The 19265-nt window shown below is 38.7% G+C and overlaps 1 protein-coding gene across 3 annotated transcripts; it reads left to right on the top strand.

Annotated features, from left to right (window-relative positions):
* Positions 1-646: 646 nt before the first annotated feature.
* Positions 647-18823, top strand: DSCC1 (DNA replication and sister chromatid cohesion 1). 3 transcript variants are annotated; one of them, XM_073230015.1, is made up of 9 exons: positions 647-958; positions 3008-3176; positions 5560-5694; positions 8602-8692; positions 10481-10619; positions 11086-11138; positions 11353-11507; positions 15180-15218; positions 17612-18823. In XM_073230015.1, exons 1-9 carry the CDS (start codon positions 777-779, stop codon positions 17696-17698), a joined length of 1050 nt encoding a protein of 349 aa, XP_073086116.1. In that variant the 5' UTR covers positions 647-776; the 3' UTR covers positions 17699-18823. The 3 variants fall into 3 exon arrangements, with proteins under 3 accessions (XP_073086116.1, XP_073086117.1, XP_073086115.1); XM_073230014.1 differs by having other exon boundaries at positions 649-958; positions 15070-15218; positions 17612-18821; XM_073230016.1 differs by lacking the exon at positions 5560-5694 and having other exon boundaries at positions 648-958; positions 15070-15218; positions 17612-18822.
* The last annotated feature ends 442 nt before the right edge of the window (positions 18824-19265 follow it).

Genomic DNA, 19265 nt, shown 5'->3' with positions numbered 1-19265 from the left:
ATAACTTGGAGATGTTTCGCGTTCTGGTCCAGACCATCACAATAAAGCGAGTATCACACACATACACTCATACACACACACACACTCTCTCTCTCTCTCACACACACACAGACACTATGTCTAGAAGACACCTTAGAGAAAGCTGAGTGAGCAGTTTATGCATTCTGTTGTGGTAAGTTTGTGTCTCCCCTAGGAGGGTGTAAGGCCCTTCCAGCCTCGGAAAAGTTGCTTTCCTGTTGACACTGGTTTCAACCCCTCACCTGTCACTCGGCACGGACCAGATAGGTTCTCATGTAATGGATGGATCTAATCCAAACCACTGCTCCCCGGATGTGATGATCCCCAGACCCAAAGAAGTGAGACGTCCTTTCCAATTGTTAGGGTCTTGCTTCTAATCCTAGGTGTTTGCATATTTCCAGGCTGGGTGTTTGCAGGGCCACAACAGACTGGGCTGGAATCAGACTTGACCAACTCCGGATTGTGCCACCACCGGCAAGGAGCTTGTTTCCTCGTTCACAAACGGGATGACCAATGGCTCCCCTTCAGGCCCCGCGGTCACGCCGTGGGTGGTCCAGCCGCGGGGCACTTGCGCGGGGAGCAGCTTTTGGACCTTCCGGAGGCGCGCCAGCGGCGCCCCGCCCCGGAAACACGCCGCCGGGCGCCTGGGCGCGCTTTCGAAAACTGTGTCCTTTCTATTTGTGTCCGTTGCAGCTCCGAGGCTTTAGTTCTCCTGCCCTAACCCTGCGGCCCCCGGGGCGGCGGGACCCCGCGCAGCCATGAGGAGGACCCGTGAGGAGGTGGACGCGACGCTGCAGATCGCCAAGCTGGACCCGGCCGAGCTGCTGCCCGCCGTGCACTGCCTGGGCTTCGGACCCCGCGCCTGCGGCGCCGCCGCCGGCGACTTCTGCCTGTTGGAGCTGGAGCCCGCGCTGTGCCAGCAGCTGGAGGCCGGACACGGGTGAGCCGGGCCCGGGCTCTGCCGCCACCTTCTTATTTTCTTACGGGGAAGCTGGACCAGAGAGGTGCATTGATTTGAGCAGGGGGCTCGCAGCAGCCTGGTGGCCTGATCCAGCGCGCTGCCTTTTCCTGGGGATCCCACGCCACTGCCAGTCCCTCCAGGTATCCGGACTGGGCTGATACCCAGGGCTGGTCCAGCTGATCGTGGACTCCTGTGTCAGCCGAAACAAGACAGGAAATAAAACCTCCGTGAAGTTTTGAAGACCTTCACAGTGATGTCAGGGACTGCACAGAACACTTTGCCATTTACCTTAAAATCCAATGGTGATACCTAGTATTTATAGAGCTCTTTTTGCCTTCTGCTTATATTTATTTTATTCAGACCATGGGTAGGACTGGAGGGAACAAGTTGAAAGCCAATATACAGATTTGGTAATTGTGGGAGGCCCTCAAAATACAGACTTGCCTGGGGTCACTCAGTGAGGATCTAAGCTGTTCCTAATTGTAGGTCAGCTACACATTTGCTGCAAGACCATGGATTAAAAAATATAGTCAGAAGAGAAGTCTAGGGAGTCATTCTCTCTTTCAACTTTGTGCACTTCCAACTTGTGGAAATTAGGTGTTAGATGCCTTGGTTTGATTCTCTTCTGTACTGTCGTTTCTCCAACAACTGTATTATATTAGGTAGCTTGTTCTTTTGTGGGTTCCTTTAAACTGAACCCTTTCAGCTCTTTTTCAGTTTTCATACTTCACTTGTCTGACAATGTCATAGTTAACTGGCCAGATGCTAGCTAGGAAGTTATCTTTCAGGAAGCTGAAGGAAAACCTCTCTCACGGTTTTCATCCCAGCTGAGTTGGCAGGAATTTGAGAAAGGACTTAAGGTGTGAGGGCCTTCTCTTGGTCCAGCTATAGTTAATCCAGTTGTCAAAATCAACAGGGCTTGGAACCAGGTGTTTAAAGATTTTTTTTTTCGCAGGGGGAGGGTTAGTTCTAAACAAAATATTTCAAATTCCAAAGCAGAGATAGTGCCATGTAGAAATAAATGTTAGAGTGGGTATTTGGGACTATTATTAGCACCAGGAAGCTGAAGATACTTTTTATTATTTTTTACCTAAATGAAGGCTTAGTTAAAAAAAAAATACACAGCCTTCTTCTATTCAGGTTATTTCTTTAAAAGAAGTGAATTGTGCGTGGGGGTGTTAAATGCTTTGTAGACAAGGAAAACTGCTAGAGCTAATCCCTTGTCATCCCCACCATCTATGTCTGTAGTCTTTCTTTTTCCTGCTCCTCACTTTATTCTTCCCCTCTTCTTTCTTCTCGCTTTTTTCCACCTGTCATCCTTTGCCAGAGACTTCATTTAGTCCCTTTTGTAAACATACCCTTCTCATATTTTCATCCAGCATTTCATTCAGCAACCTTAATTTCACAAGGTCCCAGTTTCTTTGCAACATAGCTGATGGTTAGGACAGGATGTGCTCCTTTGATTATTAGGGGATACTCAGAACAAAGCCAGAAGGCTCACTCTTATGTGGGCACCAGGACCCACAGCATGGTCATCATCTAGGTTATTTTCATTGTTAGAAATGCAGAGTCCTAGGTCCCATCTTGAACTACCGAATCCCAATCCGCTTTTTAACAAGATATCCTAAGTTGCCTACCCACAAGTTTAGGTACTGCTTTAACATGTTTTAGAAAATTGTAACATCTTCACTGAAGCTTCTGGATGCTTTGTCCTGTGCCTTTCCCAGCAGTTTGCAAGAAGATGCCATGTGCTCACATTTGGCTTCTTGGTCTCTTTGGATCCTTCTTGCCCACGTTGAGTTATTTTTCTGTAGTAAGGCTGGTGCCCGTCTGGTTCTCTCAGTTGTCCCAGACCTTGCTCTCTGCAGCCCATCGCTGTGCAAAAGGGCTGTGAGAGCAGGGGCCAGACACAGCCTCAAGATTTAGTTTTAAATTGTACAAGCCTAGAGGATTTTGGAACTGTTTATGATGAAGATGCCCCTTCATGTCTCAATAAACCAATTTTTATTTTTTCCCATTTTTCTGCAGTTTTGTGATTCGTGGTGATAAAGATGAGCAGGCTGTGCTGTGCAGTAAAGACAAAACATATGACTTGAAAATAGCAGACACTTCCAATATGTTGCTCTTGATTCCTGGTTGTAAAACTGCAGACCAGCTGAAGATGGAGGAAACACAGTGTAACATTATTCACACTGAGGTACTGTTTTCTGTCTCCTGATTTAGAGAAGTATGAGAACAATAATACATATACTAACTCTGCTTTTAATTAAAAATATACCCTCACAAAAACACCTACAAAATAGGTACATGATGAGAAAAAAACACCTTTTACAAAAGTATGAACTGCCAACATTTCTAGTTACTTACAATGAAAGACATAACACTATAAAAACTGAAATATATTTACTGAAAATTTTTCTGTTCTAGCAACATGAGTCACTGAAATTTCCCATTATTTTCTCTTATTTCTATTATAATTATATTTTTAAGGAAATAGTTTTCATATATTTAGGTATGAAATGTATAATCACAGGGAATCTGAAAAGTTCTCTAGTAAAATTTGAAATTTCTCAGCATTACTATTTTTTTGTATGTTTGGAATCTTGTGAAGTTGTCTTTATTTTCCCAGTTTGATTTTAAATCCCTGACAAGTTGGCTATTTTATGTAATTGTGGAAAGTTTCTTATTAAGTGACATATTCTAAAAGTTTTACCTAGTTTTTAGAAAGTGTTGGCTGTGAATGTGTTTTGAAAGGAGAGTCCCACAAACTAACTAGTGCATTAGGTAATATTTATGAGGTAGAGAGATGCAAAAAATCTGAGTTCTTAAGGGAAGTGTGTTCCTTACTTTTGAAGTTGGTTTAGTTCACTGTACTCTGTGACCGTGTATAACAAATCTTAATTGTTACGGAGACTACTGATGGCAGATAGCAAACAAAAGTCTCCACCCTGGCTGGATTGGTACACACATATTGTCACACATATAACAATCAAAGCATAGCCCTTAATTCTGTCAGAATGACCTCTGGCCAGCTACCTCCTTAACAATAGAATTGTAATAGAAATAAGAGAAAATAATGGGAAATTTCAGTGACTTATATGTTATGGCTAGAACAGAATAACTTCCAGTAAATACTGTTATTTCAATTTTTGTAGGGTTATGTCTTTCACTGTAAATAGCTAGAAATGTTGGCGGTTCATCCTTCTGTAAAAGGTGTTACTTTCTAATCATGTATCTATTTTGTAGGTGTTTTTGTGAGGGTATAATAACATCTGTGAGTACCTTTGAGGCCCTTGTTTTGGGAGTTCCGTGTACTGAGGCTGAATACAGCTTAACAAAGATTTATTAACCAAAGTTTTAGTCTTTGGTTGCAGTTCCCATGCCTGAAAGGGCTAAGTAAGGCCTGTGCATGAGCAAAGCAGGCTGGCATTGATAAATGGTAGTGGAGACCCAGTCTCAGGAGGAACAGGGAATTGTGGAGCCTATGGAAAATTGGAGAGCATAAGTCCTAAGTAGGTGGGTGTCCACTCCTTGGCCTTAAAGGAAAGCAGGGCAGTATTGCCAGATCTTTTGGTTTCTTTTTTCCAAGAAAAGCTTAATATCTAGCTTTTGGTTGGGAAAAATCTCCAGTTTTTCAATGTTGGTGATTAATTTCAACCCTGTACTAAACCTTCCTTCTCTCAAACACAAAAGCACACAACAATTGTCATTTGGATACAGCCAGGAGGCTGCCAGTTTGCGAACTGTGGATGAAGTCGATCTTTCTGGTTTGGTCCTTAAGTTACCCCTTTGCAGGTCTTAGATTCAGCAGCATCTCCCATCAAGCATCGGGCCTTGTCAATTTCGCCTTACACTGGTTGGAGATAGAAGCATCCTCCAATCTTCCATGTTAGAGTTGGGGTTTTCTTTCATGTGGAACACTTAATGGGCACCTACTAAATGCTAGACCTGGGCAGGTTCTGGAGATAGAGAACAGATATTTATTTTCATTTAGTCACTATCAACTGGATTTCTATGAGTGGTAGTCCTCTCACTGTTTCACAAGTCCAATAAGGAATTAGCTGCAATTCTAAATTGTAGGAAGGTCTTGCACTGAAAAGAAGTCTCTTCCTTAAGGTCTGCTTAATTTTGATATCATGAGCAACACAGAAGGGTGCTCCCTCTTCCTTTTAAGACCCCTTCATTATTTGAAGTTTGTGATTATGTATTTTCTTTGTTTTCTGTTTTCCATCCTAAAAATATTCATTTTCTGTTGTTCCCACCTGGTTTGCAGAACTGTCACCATCCTGGCCATTCTGTTCTGGACATACTCAAGCTCCCAGGGTGTATTTGTGAAATAGAACTCCATTATCAGTACTTTGTTGGCAGTGTCTTCTGAACTGGGGTTTGAAAAACATTTCCTGAAGGTATCCATCCATGTGCATGAGGTGGCTAGATGGGTGCCTTCTCGACAGAAAGCAGAATACCTTGGCTCCCTTTTCTTGCTGTTTGTTGAGGACAGATGCCTTGTTTGACATTTTGTATGGTATTTTCTTTTTAGAATGCCCCCTCAAAGGATATGATATATTTATAATTTCTAGATCTTTGGTTTTTCTAATAATTATTGGGAATTAAGAAGATGCAGACCTAAATTAAAGAAGCTAAAGAAGCTTTTGATGGAAAATACCTACGAAGGACCTGATAGTCAAAAAGAGAAGGATTCGAATCACTCAAAAGTAAGACTATTATTTTCATGTTTTTATTTGGAATGTAAAAAACAGAACTATAACCAGAGGCATTTAATGGTGACATTCTTTTTAAAGTTTGTATTATAAAAATTTTACACATACCCATGAGCAGAAAGAGCCCCATATATCTGTCAGTCAGCTGGGCATTTATCGTTTCTTGTCAATTTCGGTTCTTCTATCCGTCTGCTTCCTCTCACCTTTTTTTCTTTTTCTGGAGCATTTTAAAGTAAAACCTCGATATGGTAATGTTTATATAGCTGAAAGTTTCTTATGATCTTAACTATGAAATTATGGGTTTTTTTAGAGATTAAATTAATTTTTATGTAAACTGAAAATTATAACTAGGGTCTCTTGAGAAAAAGCATTATGAAAGTAGAAAGTGCTACTTTAATGTCAGAATTGACTAATTCCTAGAAGTGTACAAAAATTTTTACAAACCAAGTAAAAAAGTTTTTAATGTAAATCAAAATTATACAGCTCTACTAGTATTCTGAAGACCATGTTTGTATTAGTTCTCCTTTTCCTTTTTTTTGGATAACCACTTTATTGAGATATGATTCATATACCAAATAATTCACTCATTTAAGGTGTATGATACAATGATTTTTAGAATATTCACGAGTTGTGCAGCCATCACCATGAAATTTAGAATATTTTCATAACCCCCAAAAGAAACTGTGTCCATTAGCTGTTAACCTTCCAACCTTACCTTTCACCCCTGTTCACAGCTCAGCTCTAGGCAACCACTAATTTGTTTTGTGTCTACTGATTAGCCTATTCAGGACATTTCATATGAATAGAATCATATAATATGTGGCCTTCTGAGTGGCTTCTTTGACTTATTAGCATGATGTTTTCAGGGTTTATTCAGGTTGTAGCATCTATGTTATCCCATTTTATGGCTATACCACATTTTATTAATCCATTCATCAGCTGATGGATAGTCGAGTAGTTTCTACTTTTTTGATGTGAGTAATACAACTGTGAACACTCATGGACAAGTTTATAGTGGACTTACGTTTCATTCCTTTTGAGTATATACCTAAGAATAGAACTGATGTGTCATATGGTAGCAGTATAACCTTTTGAGGAACTGCCCGACTGTTTTCCAAAGTGGCTGTACCATTTTCATTCCCATTATATGAGGATTCCAGTTTCTACACATCCTTGAAAACCCTTGTAATTATCTGTCTTTTTTTATATCCATCCTACTGGGTTAGAAGTGGCATGATTGTAGTTTTGATGTACATTTCCCTAGTGGCTAATGATTTGAGCCTCTTTTCATGTGCTTGTTAACTATTTAATATTTTTGGAGAATGTCTATTCAGGAACTCCTTTGCCCAATTTTTAATTGTGTTATTTGTCTTTTTTTATTACTGAGTTGTAGGAGAGTTCTTTATATAGTCTAAATATAAGTTCCTTATCAGATAGATGATAGGCTAATATTTTGTTCCATTCTGTGGATTGTCTTTTCACTGTCTTGATTTTTAAAATTTATTTATTAAGGTATCACTGATATATAATCTTATGCTCAGATTGCACATGAGCAACATTGTGGTTACTACAGTCCTCATATTTTCAAGTCCCCACCGTGTACCCCATTACAGTCACTGTCCATCAGCATAGTAAGATGCTACAGAATCACTACTTGTCTTCTCTGTGCTATACTTCCTTCCCCGTGTCCCCCCTATATTATGTGTGCTAATCATAATGCCCCTTAATCCTCTTATCCCTCCCTTCCCACCCATCCTCCCCAGTCCCTTTCCCTTTGGTAACTCTTAGGCCATTCTTAGGTTCTGTGAGTCTGCTGCTGTTTTGTTCTTTCAGTTTTTGCCTTGTTATACTCCATAGTTGAGTGAAATCATTTTGTACTTGTCTTTCTCTGCCTGGCTTATTTCACTCAGCATAATACCCTCTAGCTCCGTCCATGTTGTTGCAAATGGATTTGTTTTCTTCTTATGGCTGAATAATATTCCATTGTGTATATGTACCACATCTTCTTTATCCATTCATCTACTGATGGACACTTAGGTTGCTTCCATTTCTTGGCAATTGTAAATAGTGCTGCTATAAACATAGGGGTGCATAATGTCTTTTTCAAACTGGGCTCCTGTATTCTTAGGGTAAATTCCTAGGAGTGGAATTCCTGGGTCAAATGGTATTTCTATTTTTAGTTTTTTGAGGAACCTCCATACTGCTTTCCCTAATGGTTGAACTAATTTACATTCCCACCAGCAGAGTAGGAGGGCTCCCCTTTCTCCACATCCTCGCCACTGTCTTGATTTAAAAAAAAAATGTGATAAATGACTATAACATACAGTTTACCATTTTAACCATTTTTACATGTATAGTTCTGTGGCATTGAGTACATTCACATTGTTCTGCAACCATCACCACCATCCATCTACATAAATTTTTCATCCTTTCTGAAAATCAGTACCCATTACATATTAATTCCAAAGTCTCATCTGCTTCCCAGCCTCTGGCAGCCACTGTGCTTTCTGTCTCTGAATTTCACTACTCTAAGTATCCCATATAAGTGGATTCATACAATATTTGTCCTTTGGTGTTGATGGTGTTTTGAGGTACAAAAGTTTTTCATTTCGATCAAGTTCAATTAATCTATATTTTCTTTTGTTGCTTGTATTTTTGGGGTCTTATCTAAGAAACTGTTGTCAAACCCACGATCACAAAGAATTTATTTATCCTTGTTTTCTTCCAAGATATCTATCAATTCTGTGTAGTCCTCATTACACATTAATAAAAGAAATTGAGCGAGTACATAAATATTGCCTTAATCTGTTCTGTGTATTCCCTAAAATTCAGTAAGTGTAACAAAATATTCTTCAGATGCCTTAAAATGTTTTTTGTTTTTTTTTTTTATTCTTGTTTCAGTATACAACTGAAGATTTGCTTGATCTAATTCAGGCAAGTGAGGAAGAAATAATGGCCCAGTTACAAGCTCTGAATACTTGTGAGATTGGAGGTACCATTACTTAGTATCATTATATGTAAGGATGGAATTAGGCATTATATGAGAGTGAGAGAAATTCATGGGCATCTTAACCCTGTTTCATACTGTTTCTTTAATCTTCTGTGATTAAAGATGGTATTTGTATTTTTGGGTGTGGAGTAAAGGGTACAGGTGATCATCTTTACTTGAGGAGGTTTGTCTGTGACCAGTGACTTTAACCACTCATTACAGGCCTTTTTTCTTTGGATTAAATGGTAATAGAAGAACAATGTTAGATCAAGAAAAGTCTTGGATGAATCCCTTCATTGTTTCTACTAGGTGAGGAAACTAAGCCTTACGAAGGGAAACTGACTTGTGCAAGGCTACATGCTGAGTTCATGATAGGATAAGGTACAGAACTCAGGTACTTGAACTCCTGCTTCAGAATTAATTTGAGAACCTCATTGTATTTCTACATTGCTTGGAAGATGCAACTATGTTCTTGTGATAACTTGTAAGATATTTTTGAGTATGTGTTAAATAGTTTATATAATAAACCTATGTACGAGCTACTATGTTAGCATGTGCTGGTCTCAGGGGTTGATGTAGAAGCCCAGTAGTATCTTCTTCAGCATTTTAACTAGCTTTTGGTCTGGGGTTAGAGCTCTTTTTCAGTATGTGTACCTGCAGAAGTACTTGAATGTGTTTGTGTGCATTTTTAGCCCTCTTAAGCTTGCCCAGAGAAACAGCTTAATTCTGGAAGGAGGAAGTCTGCATGGGCTGTGGATGCTTTATTCAATCTGCTCATAGTCTTCTAAGCAAGATTAGTCTTTGTGAGACCTTAACCCTCAAATATGGTAAACTCTGCTGAGTAAAGCCACTGTACACGCCTTTAGAACTAACAGGAAACACAATTCTTTGCCTGATTCCTTGAGACACATTTGGCGCTAAGCATTGGAATTAGAATTTTTAATTATGGATGTCTGTTACTTACTGTTGTATGTGGGTATCATGAATGTTAAGATTGAAAGAAAAAAGGGTTTTAATGTGGCCTTTTGCATTATTCACTTATTCTGTGAGGATGGATAAAATTTTGATGTGTGTGAGTGCATAGATCATTCTTTGCTTGCTTTCTCAGTTTTACATCACACATACCATTTTTTAATGTTGCCTCTATTTATTCAGAATAAGAATAGCAACATTCTTCTGGGGAAATTGTGGATGTGTATTTTGTTTCTCTTGGGGTGGCAGTAGCACCTTCAAGTATAAGATGGCATTTCAGAATCTGTCATGAGAACAGGGAAAAGTATTTGATGTCCTGCCTTAATGTTGGCACTGGTTCACATTGTACCCCTGAGTCCATTGTCTCCTGAATGAGCTAGACTTCTTTATGAGCATGAGAACACCCCTGCAAGACAGCTGAGATGAGAGTTAGAATCATGACGGTGCCCATGGCAGAGATACTGAACCTATGACTTCGTTTTAGCTGTAGGATGTTCTAGTGAAACAACCTGCCTGCTACAGGTTTCCACATTTCCATTCAGAATGGCAAGATTATTGTGAGATAATGTAGTATCAAAACCCTTGAGAGAAGTCTAAGTATTAGTTATGTGGAAAGTGCTCTTTAAAAACCACTTGATCTCCCTTAAGACACAATTTGTAATGTTGGAGAGAAAAGCATTAAAAGAAACAATGTTTATAAAGAAAGCTAAGATTTTGTGTTTCTCTTTCTTGCAGTGGGCAAGAGTATACTGCTATTTTATCAATCTGTTAGCCGATTAATTTCCTGAAAATATTCTTTGGTAAATATAACTTTTATAGGTTATTGGAGGATTCTGGAATTTGATTATGAGATAAAACTTCTGAACCATGTGACTCAGCTTGTGGATTCTGAATCTTGGTCTTTTAGTAAAGTTCCTTTGAATATATGTCTTCAGGAACTTGGACCATTGGAGCCAGAGTAAGTGTTTTAATCACCATCCCTCCAGATTTCCTTAAGGGGAAGAAAATTATTTTTCAAGGTGTAACTAAACCCAGAGCATAGACTATATTTTGATATCTTATAAAATATTTAAAAATATACAGCCAAAAAAGGTCTTGGGAATTCTGGTCACTGGGGTGAATTAATTGCATCATCTTTTTTCCCCTCCTCCAACATAAAATTAATAAATAATTATATTTAAGGTGTTTTATAATAATAAATGTATGCTCACATAATTCATGTAAAAATGTCTAGCTTGGGGCCTAGCACACAGTAGCTTTCCAGTATATTTTAGTTAGTTCCTAATGTAAAGTTTTACTTGGCAATACAAATCACTTAGGATTTCAAATCTTAGATTCTATCTTATTTTCTAGTTAGTAATGGTATTTAAAATATAATATATAAAAATATGATAACTTTTAAATGAGCATTTTACATTTTTCAGAGAAATGATCGAACACTGCCTTAAATGTTACGGAAAGAAATATGTAGAAGAAGGTAAGATCTGGGAAGTATTTTTGGGTATCTCAGCTCTTATAAAAATTGGTGTGCTTCTCTGAAGTGTCTTCATGTTAAATAAAAGAATGCCAGGGTTATGGGAGTTGGGTTGTGTATAATCCCTTCTGTGAAACTGCATCGAGGAAAAGGAGGCAGAGGTAGTGTATTTAACTGTAAGAAGACAACATGAAACTATCTGGTACCTTTTCCTTAGGCCAAGTTTATTTTGAGCTGAGCACTGATAAAATATGCAGAGCAACAGCACAAATGCTACTTCAGAATGCAGTGAAATTTAATCTTGCTGAGTTTCAAGAAGTGTGGCAACAAAGTGTTCCCGAAGGAATGATAACTAGGCTGGATCAGCTTAAGGTAAAGTAGCAATGGTGATTGCTGCCATAACTCAGTGGGTTAGCGTTAATTACTAGGGGAAATGAAACTTGTATTGGAACTGAATTTGGAGCCAACTTATTTTCCTACCATTAGGAGTGTGTTATCCCTTAGTCTACCCACAAAATCCTTAACAAAAAAACACAAAACCCAGCACTTTATTGAAGTATAATTTACATATTACAAAATTCAGTCCTTTAAGAAGTATTTTCAGAAAATGTAGTGAGATAGCCATCATCACAGTCTAGTTTTACATCATTTCTGTTGCCTCAGTGAGGTTCCTCAGGCCTACTTATAAGTTAATCTTGGATCCCACCTGGTGTATCTCATTTCGTTCATTTCTCTCCATTTCCAACAGTACATTCTTAGCCCAAACGGTCATGTTCATCTGGCTCTAAATAGCAGTAGCATTCCTGGTAGGCCTTCCATACTTTTCATTTTGCCTACCTCCAGTCAACTGTAGTGCTACTCGAATGATCTTTTAAAAATGCCTGTCAGATCAGATGAACATCTTGCTTAAATCACTTTAATGGTGGCCCACTGCATGTAAGATATAAAATTCAGGATTCATATCCTGGCCTACAAGGCTCTATAGCTTCATTTCTGGCTACTTTCTCTCCTGCTTGCTGCATGTCAGCCTTCTTTCAGGTTTTCATGATCATCAGGCTGTCTCCTACCTCAGGACCTTCACACAAGGCTTTTGTTCTAGAATGATCTTTTTCCTCATTTTTTTTTGTTTTTTTTTTTACCTTTAATTAACTTTATTTTTAAGTTGCAAAAGTCGTATATATTTGTTAGAACATGTAAAACAGTATGAGATGCATAAATTTCCTCCCCTCACCCCAAGTTGTGGAGCTCAATACATATGTATAATATTCAGAACATATAAAGAACTTTCTCAATAACCCAACTGAAAGATGGGCAAAAAGCTTACACAGACAACTCACAAAAGAAATATGCAAATGATAAGTACAGGAAAAGATGTTTAGCAACCCTTATCATTTGGGAAATGCAAATTAAAACCACAAGATACTACTGTGTATCTGTTAAAATGGCTTAAAAATACTTAACACTATGAAATACTGGTGAGGATGCAGGGAAACAGAATTACTCATAGATCAGTGGGAATACAAAAATGGTAAGGCCACTATGGAAACTGGTGAGCAGTTTTTTTTTTTACCATACATAATATAGTATCATTTATTTTTTATTTTTCATTGTTTTACCTCTGAATGGATTTTTGTTTATTTTTATTTATTTATTTATTTTTTTGAGAGGGCATCTCTCATATTTATTGATCAAATGGTTGTTAACAACAATAAAATTCTGTATAGGGGAGTCAATGCTCAATGCACAATCATTATCCACCCCAAGCCTAATTCTCGTCAGTCTCCAATCTTCTGAAGCATAACGAACAAGTTCTTACATGGTGAACGAATTCTTATATAGTGAATAAGTTCTTACATGGTGAACAGTACAAGGGCAGTCATCACAGAAACTTTCGGTTTTGATCATGCATCATGAACTATAAACAATCAGGTCAAATATGAATATTCGCTTGATTTTTATACTTGATTTATATGTGAATCCCACATTTCTCCCTTTATTATTATTATTATTTTTATTTTTAATAAAATGCTGAAGTGGTAGGTAGACGCAAGATAAAGGTAGAACACATAGTTTAGTGCTGTAAGAGGGCAAATGTAGATGATCAGGTTTTTTCCTCATTTTATCTGGCAACCTCCTACTCCTTTTTGAGTTCACAAGACCTTCCTTCCCTCCAAAAAATGCTTCTTGTTTTACTCTTCTTCCAAAGCATGTGTATCTTTCCTTAATGGCACCAACCGCTTATCTTTGGAAAAATGATTACTTATGTGGCTTCCTACTCTCCACTTTAACAGAAGTTTGTTCCCTGTTGCTTGCCAATACATGGCATGCTGCGTGGCATGTGGTGTATGCTCAATACGTTATTTACTTTTTTGTGGAGGGGGCAGTGTTAAGTCATTTTATTTATTTATTTACTTATTTTTTAAATTAAGGTATCATTGATATACAATCTTATGAAGGTTTCACATGAGCAACAATGTGGTTTCAACATTCACCCATATCAAGGCCCCCCTACACCCCATTTCAGTCACTGTCTATCAGCATCAATATGTTATTTGTTAAATAAATGAAAAGATTTACTCAATAGTTACAGAGATCCCCCTTATTTAAGCAATATGCTAGATTCTGAGGAGAAGGCACACAAGATGCCATCAAGGTCAGTCCTCAGCTTGGTGGGGGTGGGGGTGCACCTTACACGGTAATCTCTTTTCACAGTGTAGAGTGACCTGTGTCAGGGAAAGGTATGCCTAAGATGTTATGGGAGTAGAGAAAAGGGGCTTCTCCATCTCACTGGTCAATAAGGGATGATTTTCTGAGGGTATGGATGTTTCAGCTGTTGAGTTTGAAAGGATAAAGTATTACTGTCTAGATGGAAAGGCAGAGAGGAAAATCCAGGAGAGCATGTTCCAAGGAGGGATACACATCAGGACAGTGAAAAAGGGACACATGAGAGTGAAGGGTGCTGGCGAGCTAGAGAGGGACACTATGCACTGTGCTGAGGAATTCAGCTGCATGTAGAAAGCTCTTTGGGGCCATTCAGTGACATCAGTTAAAAGAACTACCTGATGAATTTTGCCTTTTGGAAAGAACACTACAACAGTAATGAGGATTGTTGATGGAATACTGACTAGAGCTTGGGAAAGGGGAACTGTCCAGGCCCTCAGCACTTAAATACTTCTAACTAATAGAGTACTGGCCAAAGACATTTGATGATGGGGAGTGAATCAAGGAATGTTGACGCCTTAAAATCTATGGGATGTAGTACCACATAGGTGTGGGGTTTGAATAATGGAATCTAGGATAATGCCTAGGTTTCCTGGTTTCCTAGGATAGTAGGAAGAGACCAGTGAGTGACAGACACAGTAAGCTCATAAATAGGTTTGAATATAGAGGTCTGGTGCCAGGAAGAGTTTTTAATTGATACAAGTATTACAGTAGTTAGCAAATCAGTGGTGGTTGAAGTGATGGATTTAGTTGAGGTTGCCCAGGACAGTGACAGTGAGACAAGTAAAGGGATTGGTATAAAGGTCCATGGAGTGACAGTATCAAGGTAGGAGGAAAATAATGAGATGGGATGTCAGAGATAAAGAGAGATTCAAAGAAGAAGGAATAAACAGCATTAACAACAACAACAAAAAATGGCTGGCAAAATGAATCTAAGTAAAGGACCCCCCTGGATTTGGCAATAACAGGTTATTGGTAACCCTGAATTAGAGCTGTCTTGATAAATTGTGCACTAGAAGCCAGAATGCAGAATGGAAAAGAAGTTACTGTGTAAAGGAGCTGTTCTAATGAAAAAAAGGCTATTGCATGTCTCTGGGTAGTGTGTGTAAGTTTCTGAGAGCTGAATAAGGTAAACCTATAGGTAAAAGAATGAATCATATTTAAACATGAGACCATTACTTTAACTGCCCTTTCTCATCTCATTTCTTAATAGGGTTTAGCCTTGGTGGATAGACACTCAAGACCAGAAATCATATTTTTGCTAAAAGTAGATGATTTACCTGAGGATAATCAGGAACGTTTTAATAGTCTATTCTCTCTAAGGGAGAAGTGGACAGAAGAAGATATTGCTCCATATATTCAGTAAGTAATTTGTTAATGGATTTTGAGGTTATTCTTTTCATATAGTGGCATAGGGTTTTACATTTATCATTAAAACACAATTGTTTTAGAGTATTCATTCCCTGAGGATACCACTTCCTTTGAAACTTTCTCAAGTGGTGGCTCTCTTCTCTATCATTCTCCACAATTACTGATCCTGGAGATGGGGTGTGTGTTCTATCTTCCTTACCACTGCTTCTGAAACCACTTCTCTGTTCTCCTTCCTGCAAAATGGTGGCTCTTCGAGGGACAGTCAGACTGTATACCCCACTATGATTCTAAGGCAAGCACCCCTCTCTGATTGATTGCCACCTTCCATCTTTCCTGTTGCCTTACTGTAACATTTTGGTAGATGCCAGCTGGCAGAAGAAGAAATTAGCTCCAAAGTCACTATTACCAGGACCTCAAATCCCCTGACACCACCACCCCTTCACTGTGTCTCACCTCCCAAGTCATGTCTCTCCTCTTTACCCAGATGAGATTCCCTGGTCAACCTCTCTTAAATTTACTCCCTTGGTCATCTCTCCCTGCTGTCACACCTCTTTGGTAAAAATCTGCAAAGACTAAACTCAGCTTTCTTCTTACTCTGTGCCTGCACCTGGACAGCTGAAAGCTCTTGGAGAAAAATACTCAATGGGGATTGCCAGTCTCACTTAAGAACTTAGGTGGTAATTAGCAGGGTTCCTGGCAAGGGACCACTTCCTCACGAAACCTTTCTACCCTTATAGCTCACTTTCTATTATCTTTTCTCCTTTCATACCATCAGTTTCCTTCTCACCCTCAGCTTATGACCTTGTTTCTTGGGAAAACAAGCCAACAAGAAAAGGCAAGAGCAGCTTCTTTCTCACTGGCAAATCTGCTGGACTCCCTTGTGTCTGCACACACTTGCTTTGCACCCCCTCCTGTAGAGTGCACGAACTCCCCCTGCTCCCCATCCTCCTCCTGCACTAGGCCCGTTCCCTCTGGCCTCGTTGAAGACTTGTTTCCTCTAGGTATCCCTTTCCTCCTCTGTTGGCAATGTCTCCCTATCTACTGGATTACTGCCATCAATATATGATACTATATAGTATTACTCATCTTAGAAAACAACTTACTGGACCTCATGCTCTGCTTTCCTTTGCAAGTAAACTTTTAAAAGTTTGTGTACTCACTTTCTGCTTCGTCACCCATTCTTTCCTTAACTAATGACATCTCCTTAACCCAACTGCACCATCTTTCTACATTCAGTGGTCAACTGTCTGTCCTTAACTACTAGGCCTCTTAGCACTGTTAGACACTGTGGACCACTTCCTGCTTGGAACATTGGTCTTCTCCCTTCTCCCCTGAGGCTGCTCTTTTTCTGTCTCTTGCTGAGGTCTCCCTGTTCTTCCCAGTCTTTACAGGTTCGACCATCTTCTATTTTTTTCCCTTGGTGCCCTCATAAAGGCCTCGATTTAAAGTTACTGACTTCTTAATTTTATCGTCATTCTTGGCCTTTTCCCTGAGCTCCAGATTCTTATATTTAGCTCCCTAATTAACATTTCTACTTGGATGTCGAATAGGAATTTCAACCCTGACATTCTCATAACAGAGCTGCTGATTCCCACTTGTCCTAACCCCGTCTTCCTCATTTTGGTTCACAGCACTACCATTAATGCAGTTACTCAAGCAAAAAGTCGAGGAATCATACTAGTCTTTTTCTTCCCTTCCCCGCAATTCAAACTATCAGCAAATCCTGATGGATCATCTCATACCTGCCTCTGAATTGGTTTCCCTACTTCTGTTTTTCCCCCCTTCCCCTCTCCCTCTCTATTTTAAACTTTTTATTTTGGAAAATATTAAACATTCAAAATGGACTATATAATGAACCCTCCATGTGCTTACCACCTAGCTTCCATAATCATCTCATTGCCTCCCTTATTTAAAATTTAGATCATGTTATGCTTTTCCATGAATTAAAACCCTCCTAATGGCTTCCCATTATACATAGAATTAAATCACAACTCCTTGTCATATTCTTCAAGGCCCTTCATGCTCTTGCCCTTGCTCCTGTCTCTAGCTCATGTCTTTCCATTCTTCCCTCCCTCATTATGTTCCAGTCTTAATCTTGTCATGTTTTCTCCATTATGTCACACAGCCTCAATGTTCACATCTGTAATATGGGGTTAAATAATATTTTACTCCAACTTTTACTGTGAAGGTTAAATGAGACAATATATGTAATATACTTAGGTCAGTTAAGCTTAGTAACCTCTTCCTACTTTATCCCTCCTACAAGCACACACCCTTATGTTTGTGGAAAGACAGGTTTTAGGGGAGAGAGATATAAGTAACTGGTATGGAATATTGTTACTTTCCCTAAAATATTAATACTATTAATTTTTTTGTTCTTACAGAGATTTGTGTGGAGAGAAGCAAACTATAGGTGCATTACTCACGAAATATTCTCGATCTTCGATACAAAATGGTGTGAAAGTTTATAATTCAAGAAGACCCATTTCTTAAAAGAACAACAGTCTGTTCATTTGGGACTAAAGTTGCCTCATAATGTTGCTGGTTATAAAAAAAGATTATTTTATGTATTATATTCCAGACTTTTAAAAAACTTGTTGCTTTGAAGCATTTTGCTCCTCATCTTAAGCATTTTGAAATGATGGCTCTTTTTTTTCCTTAAATATAATAGGGTATTTCTTTATTTTTCAAGTTATGTATGTATGATGCACATAGGATAAATGAGGACAAAAAAGTTTTTTTCCCTGTATTTAGTATATCTCTGTAGTCTTTGGTTTTATTTACAGAAAAATAATTCTGTCTTTTTTATATTTAAAATTGCATTCCTTTAATTAGGATTTGGCATTCTTTCATTAATAAATCTATCAGTTTTTCAGAGAACTAGATAGTAATAATTTTCTAGAAGAGAATTCTTTATTCACTTAAATATCATTTCTCAAGTGAATCCCCCTCCACTTTCAACCTTCCTCCAAAATGAAGTCATTCCATGCTACCAGTTATCAAATGAGTTGTTTGCGTTGACATTGGCTTCGTAGTTGCTGCCCTGTTGCCTGGATGGTGCAGACAGGCACACTTTAGGATGAAATAGATTTGATCCTCTATTCTAGGTGAAGAATACTAATAGCAGTTTATAATCCAAATACTGACACAGGTAATTCTCACTAGAAAACTACAAGTAATTTCTAGCTGGCTTTGTTATGCTTGATAAAGTTCCTTTGTAGCTTTGTTGTCCTAATTTGTTTTCACCCAGACCAAAATTCAAATTAATTTTACTTCGGCTAATGAAGTTGTCATCAGGTCAGTTGCAGGGTGGATGCAATAAAGTTAAATCAGGTCCACGTTTTGAAAAAATTAAAGGACAATCCACAATTAACCAAGACTTAACTTTTTAAACTTATTCTTATATACATGAAATGCAAATACGTCTTTAAAATACTTGTCCTGACTGATGGACAGTGACTGCATTGGGGTATGGGTGGGGACTTGATAATATGGGTAAATGTAGTAACCACATTGTGTTTTCATGTGAAACCTTCATAAGAGTGTATGTCAATCATACTTTAATAAAAAATTTTTTAAAACATATTTGTCCTGTCTTGCAATAAATTTTTCTGATCTATGTGGATTATATTATTAAAAAAAAAATACTGAAGCAGCAGCACCTAGTGAGGGCTCTGGAGTTCTAGTTTGAATGCCTGGGGTCTAGTCACGTATTTTACACCTTAAGTCACGAATCCCGTGAGTTTATGGTGTCTGTTCACAGGGCAAAGCAGCGGGATACCCTTCCGGCATCTGGTTCCCTGGCTATAGCGCCCACTCATCCCTTTGCAAACCTTGTCTCCATACTTCGCAATGTGCTAGTCCTAGACCTTCCATAATTTAATATCCTCTTCCTTTCCTTCCTGCTCTTATCGCTTCACCCACGAAATATGAATGTCCGTTTTCCTAAATTTCAAGTTACCCACTGTTAGTTGGCTGAACGCCAAATGCGAAAGTCCCAGTATTATCTCCGGTGGGGGTCCGGCCCGCCCCGCCCAC

The sequence above is a fragment of the Manis javanica genome, chromosome 2, assembly GCF_040802235.1.
Source record: "Manis javanica isolate MJ-LG chromosome 2, MJ_LKY, whole genome shotgun sequence".
Taxonomy (NCBI): Eukaryota; Metazoa; Chordata; class Mammalia; order Pholidota; family Manidae; genus Manis; species Manis javanica.
This window is presented reverse-complemented; position numbering and strand designations above follow the sequence as displayed.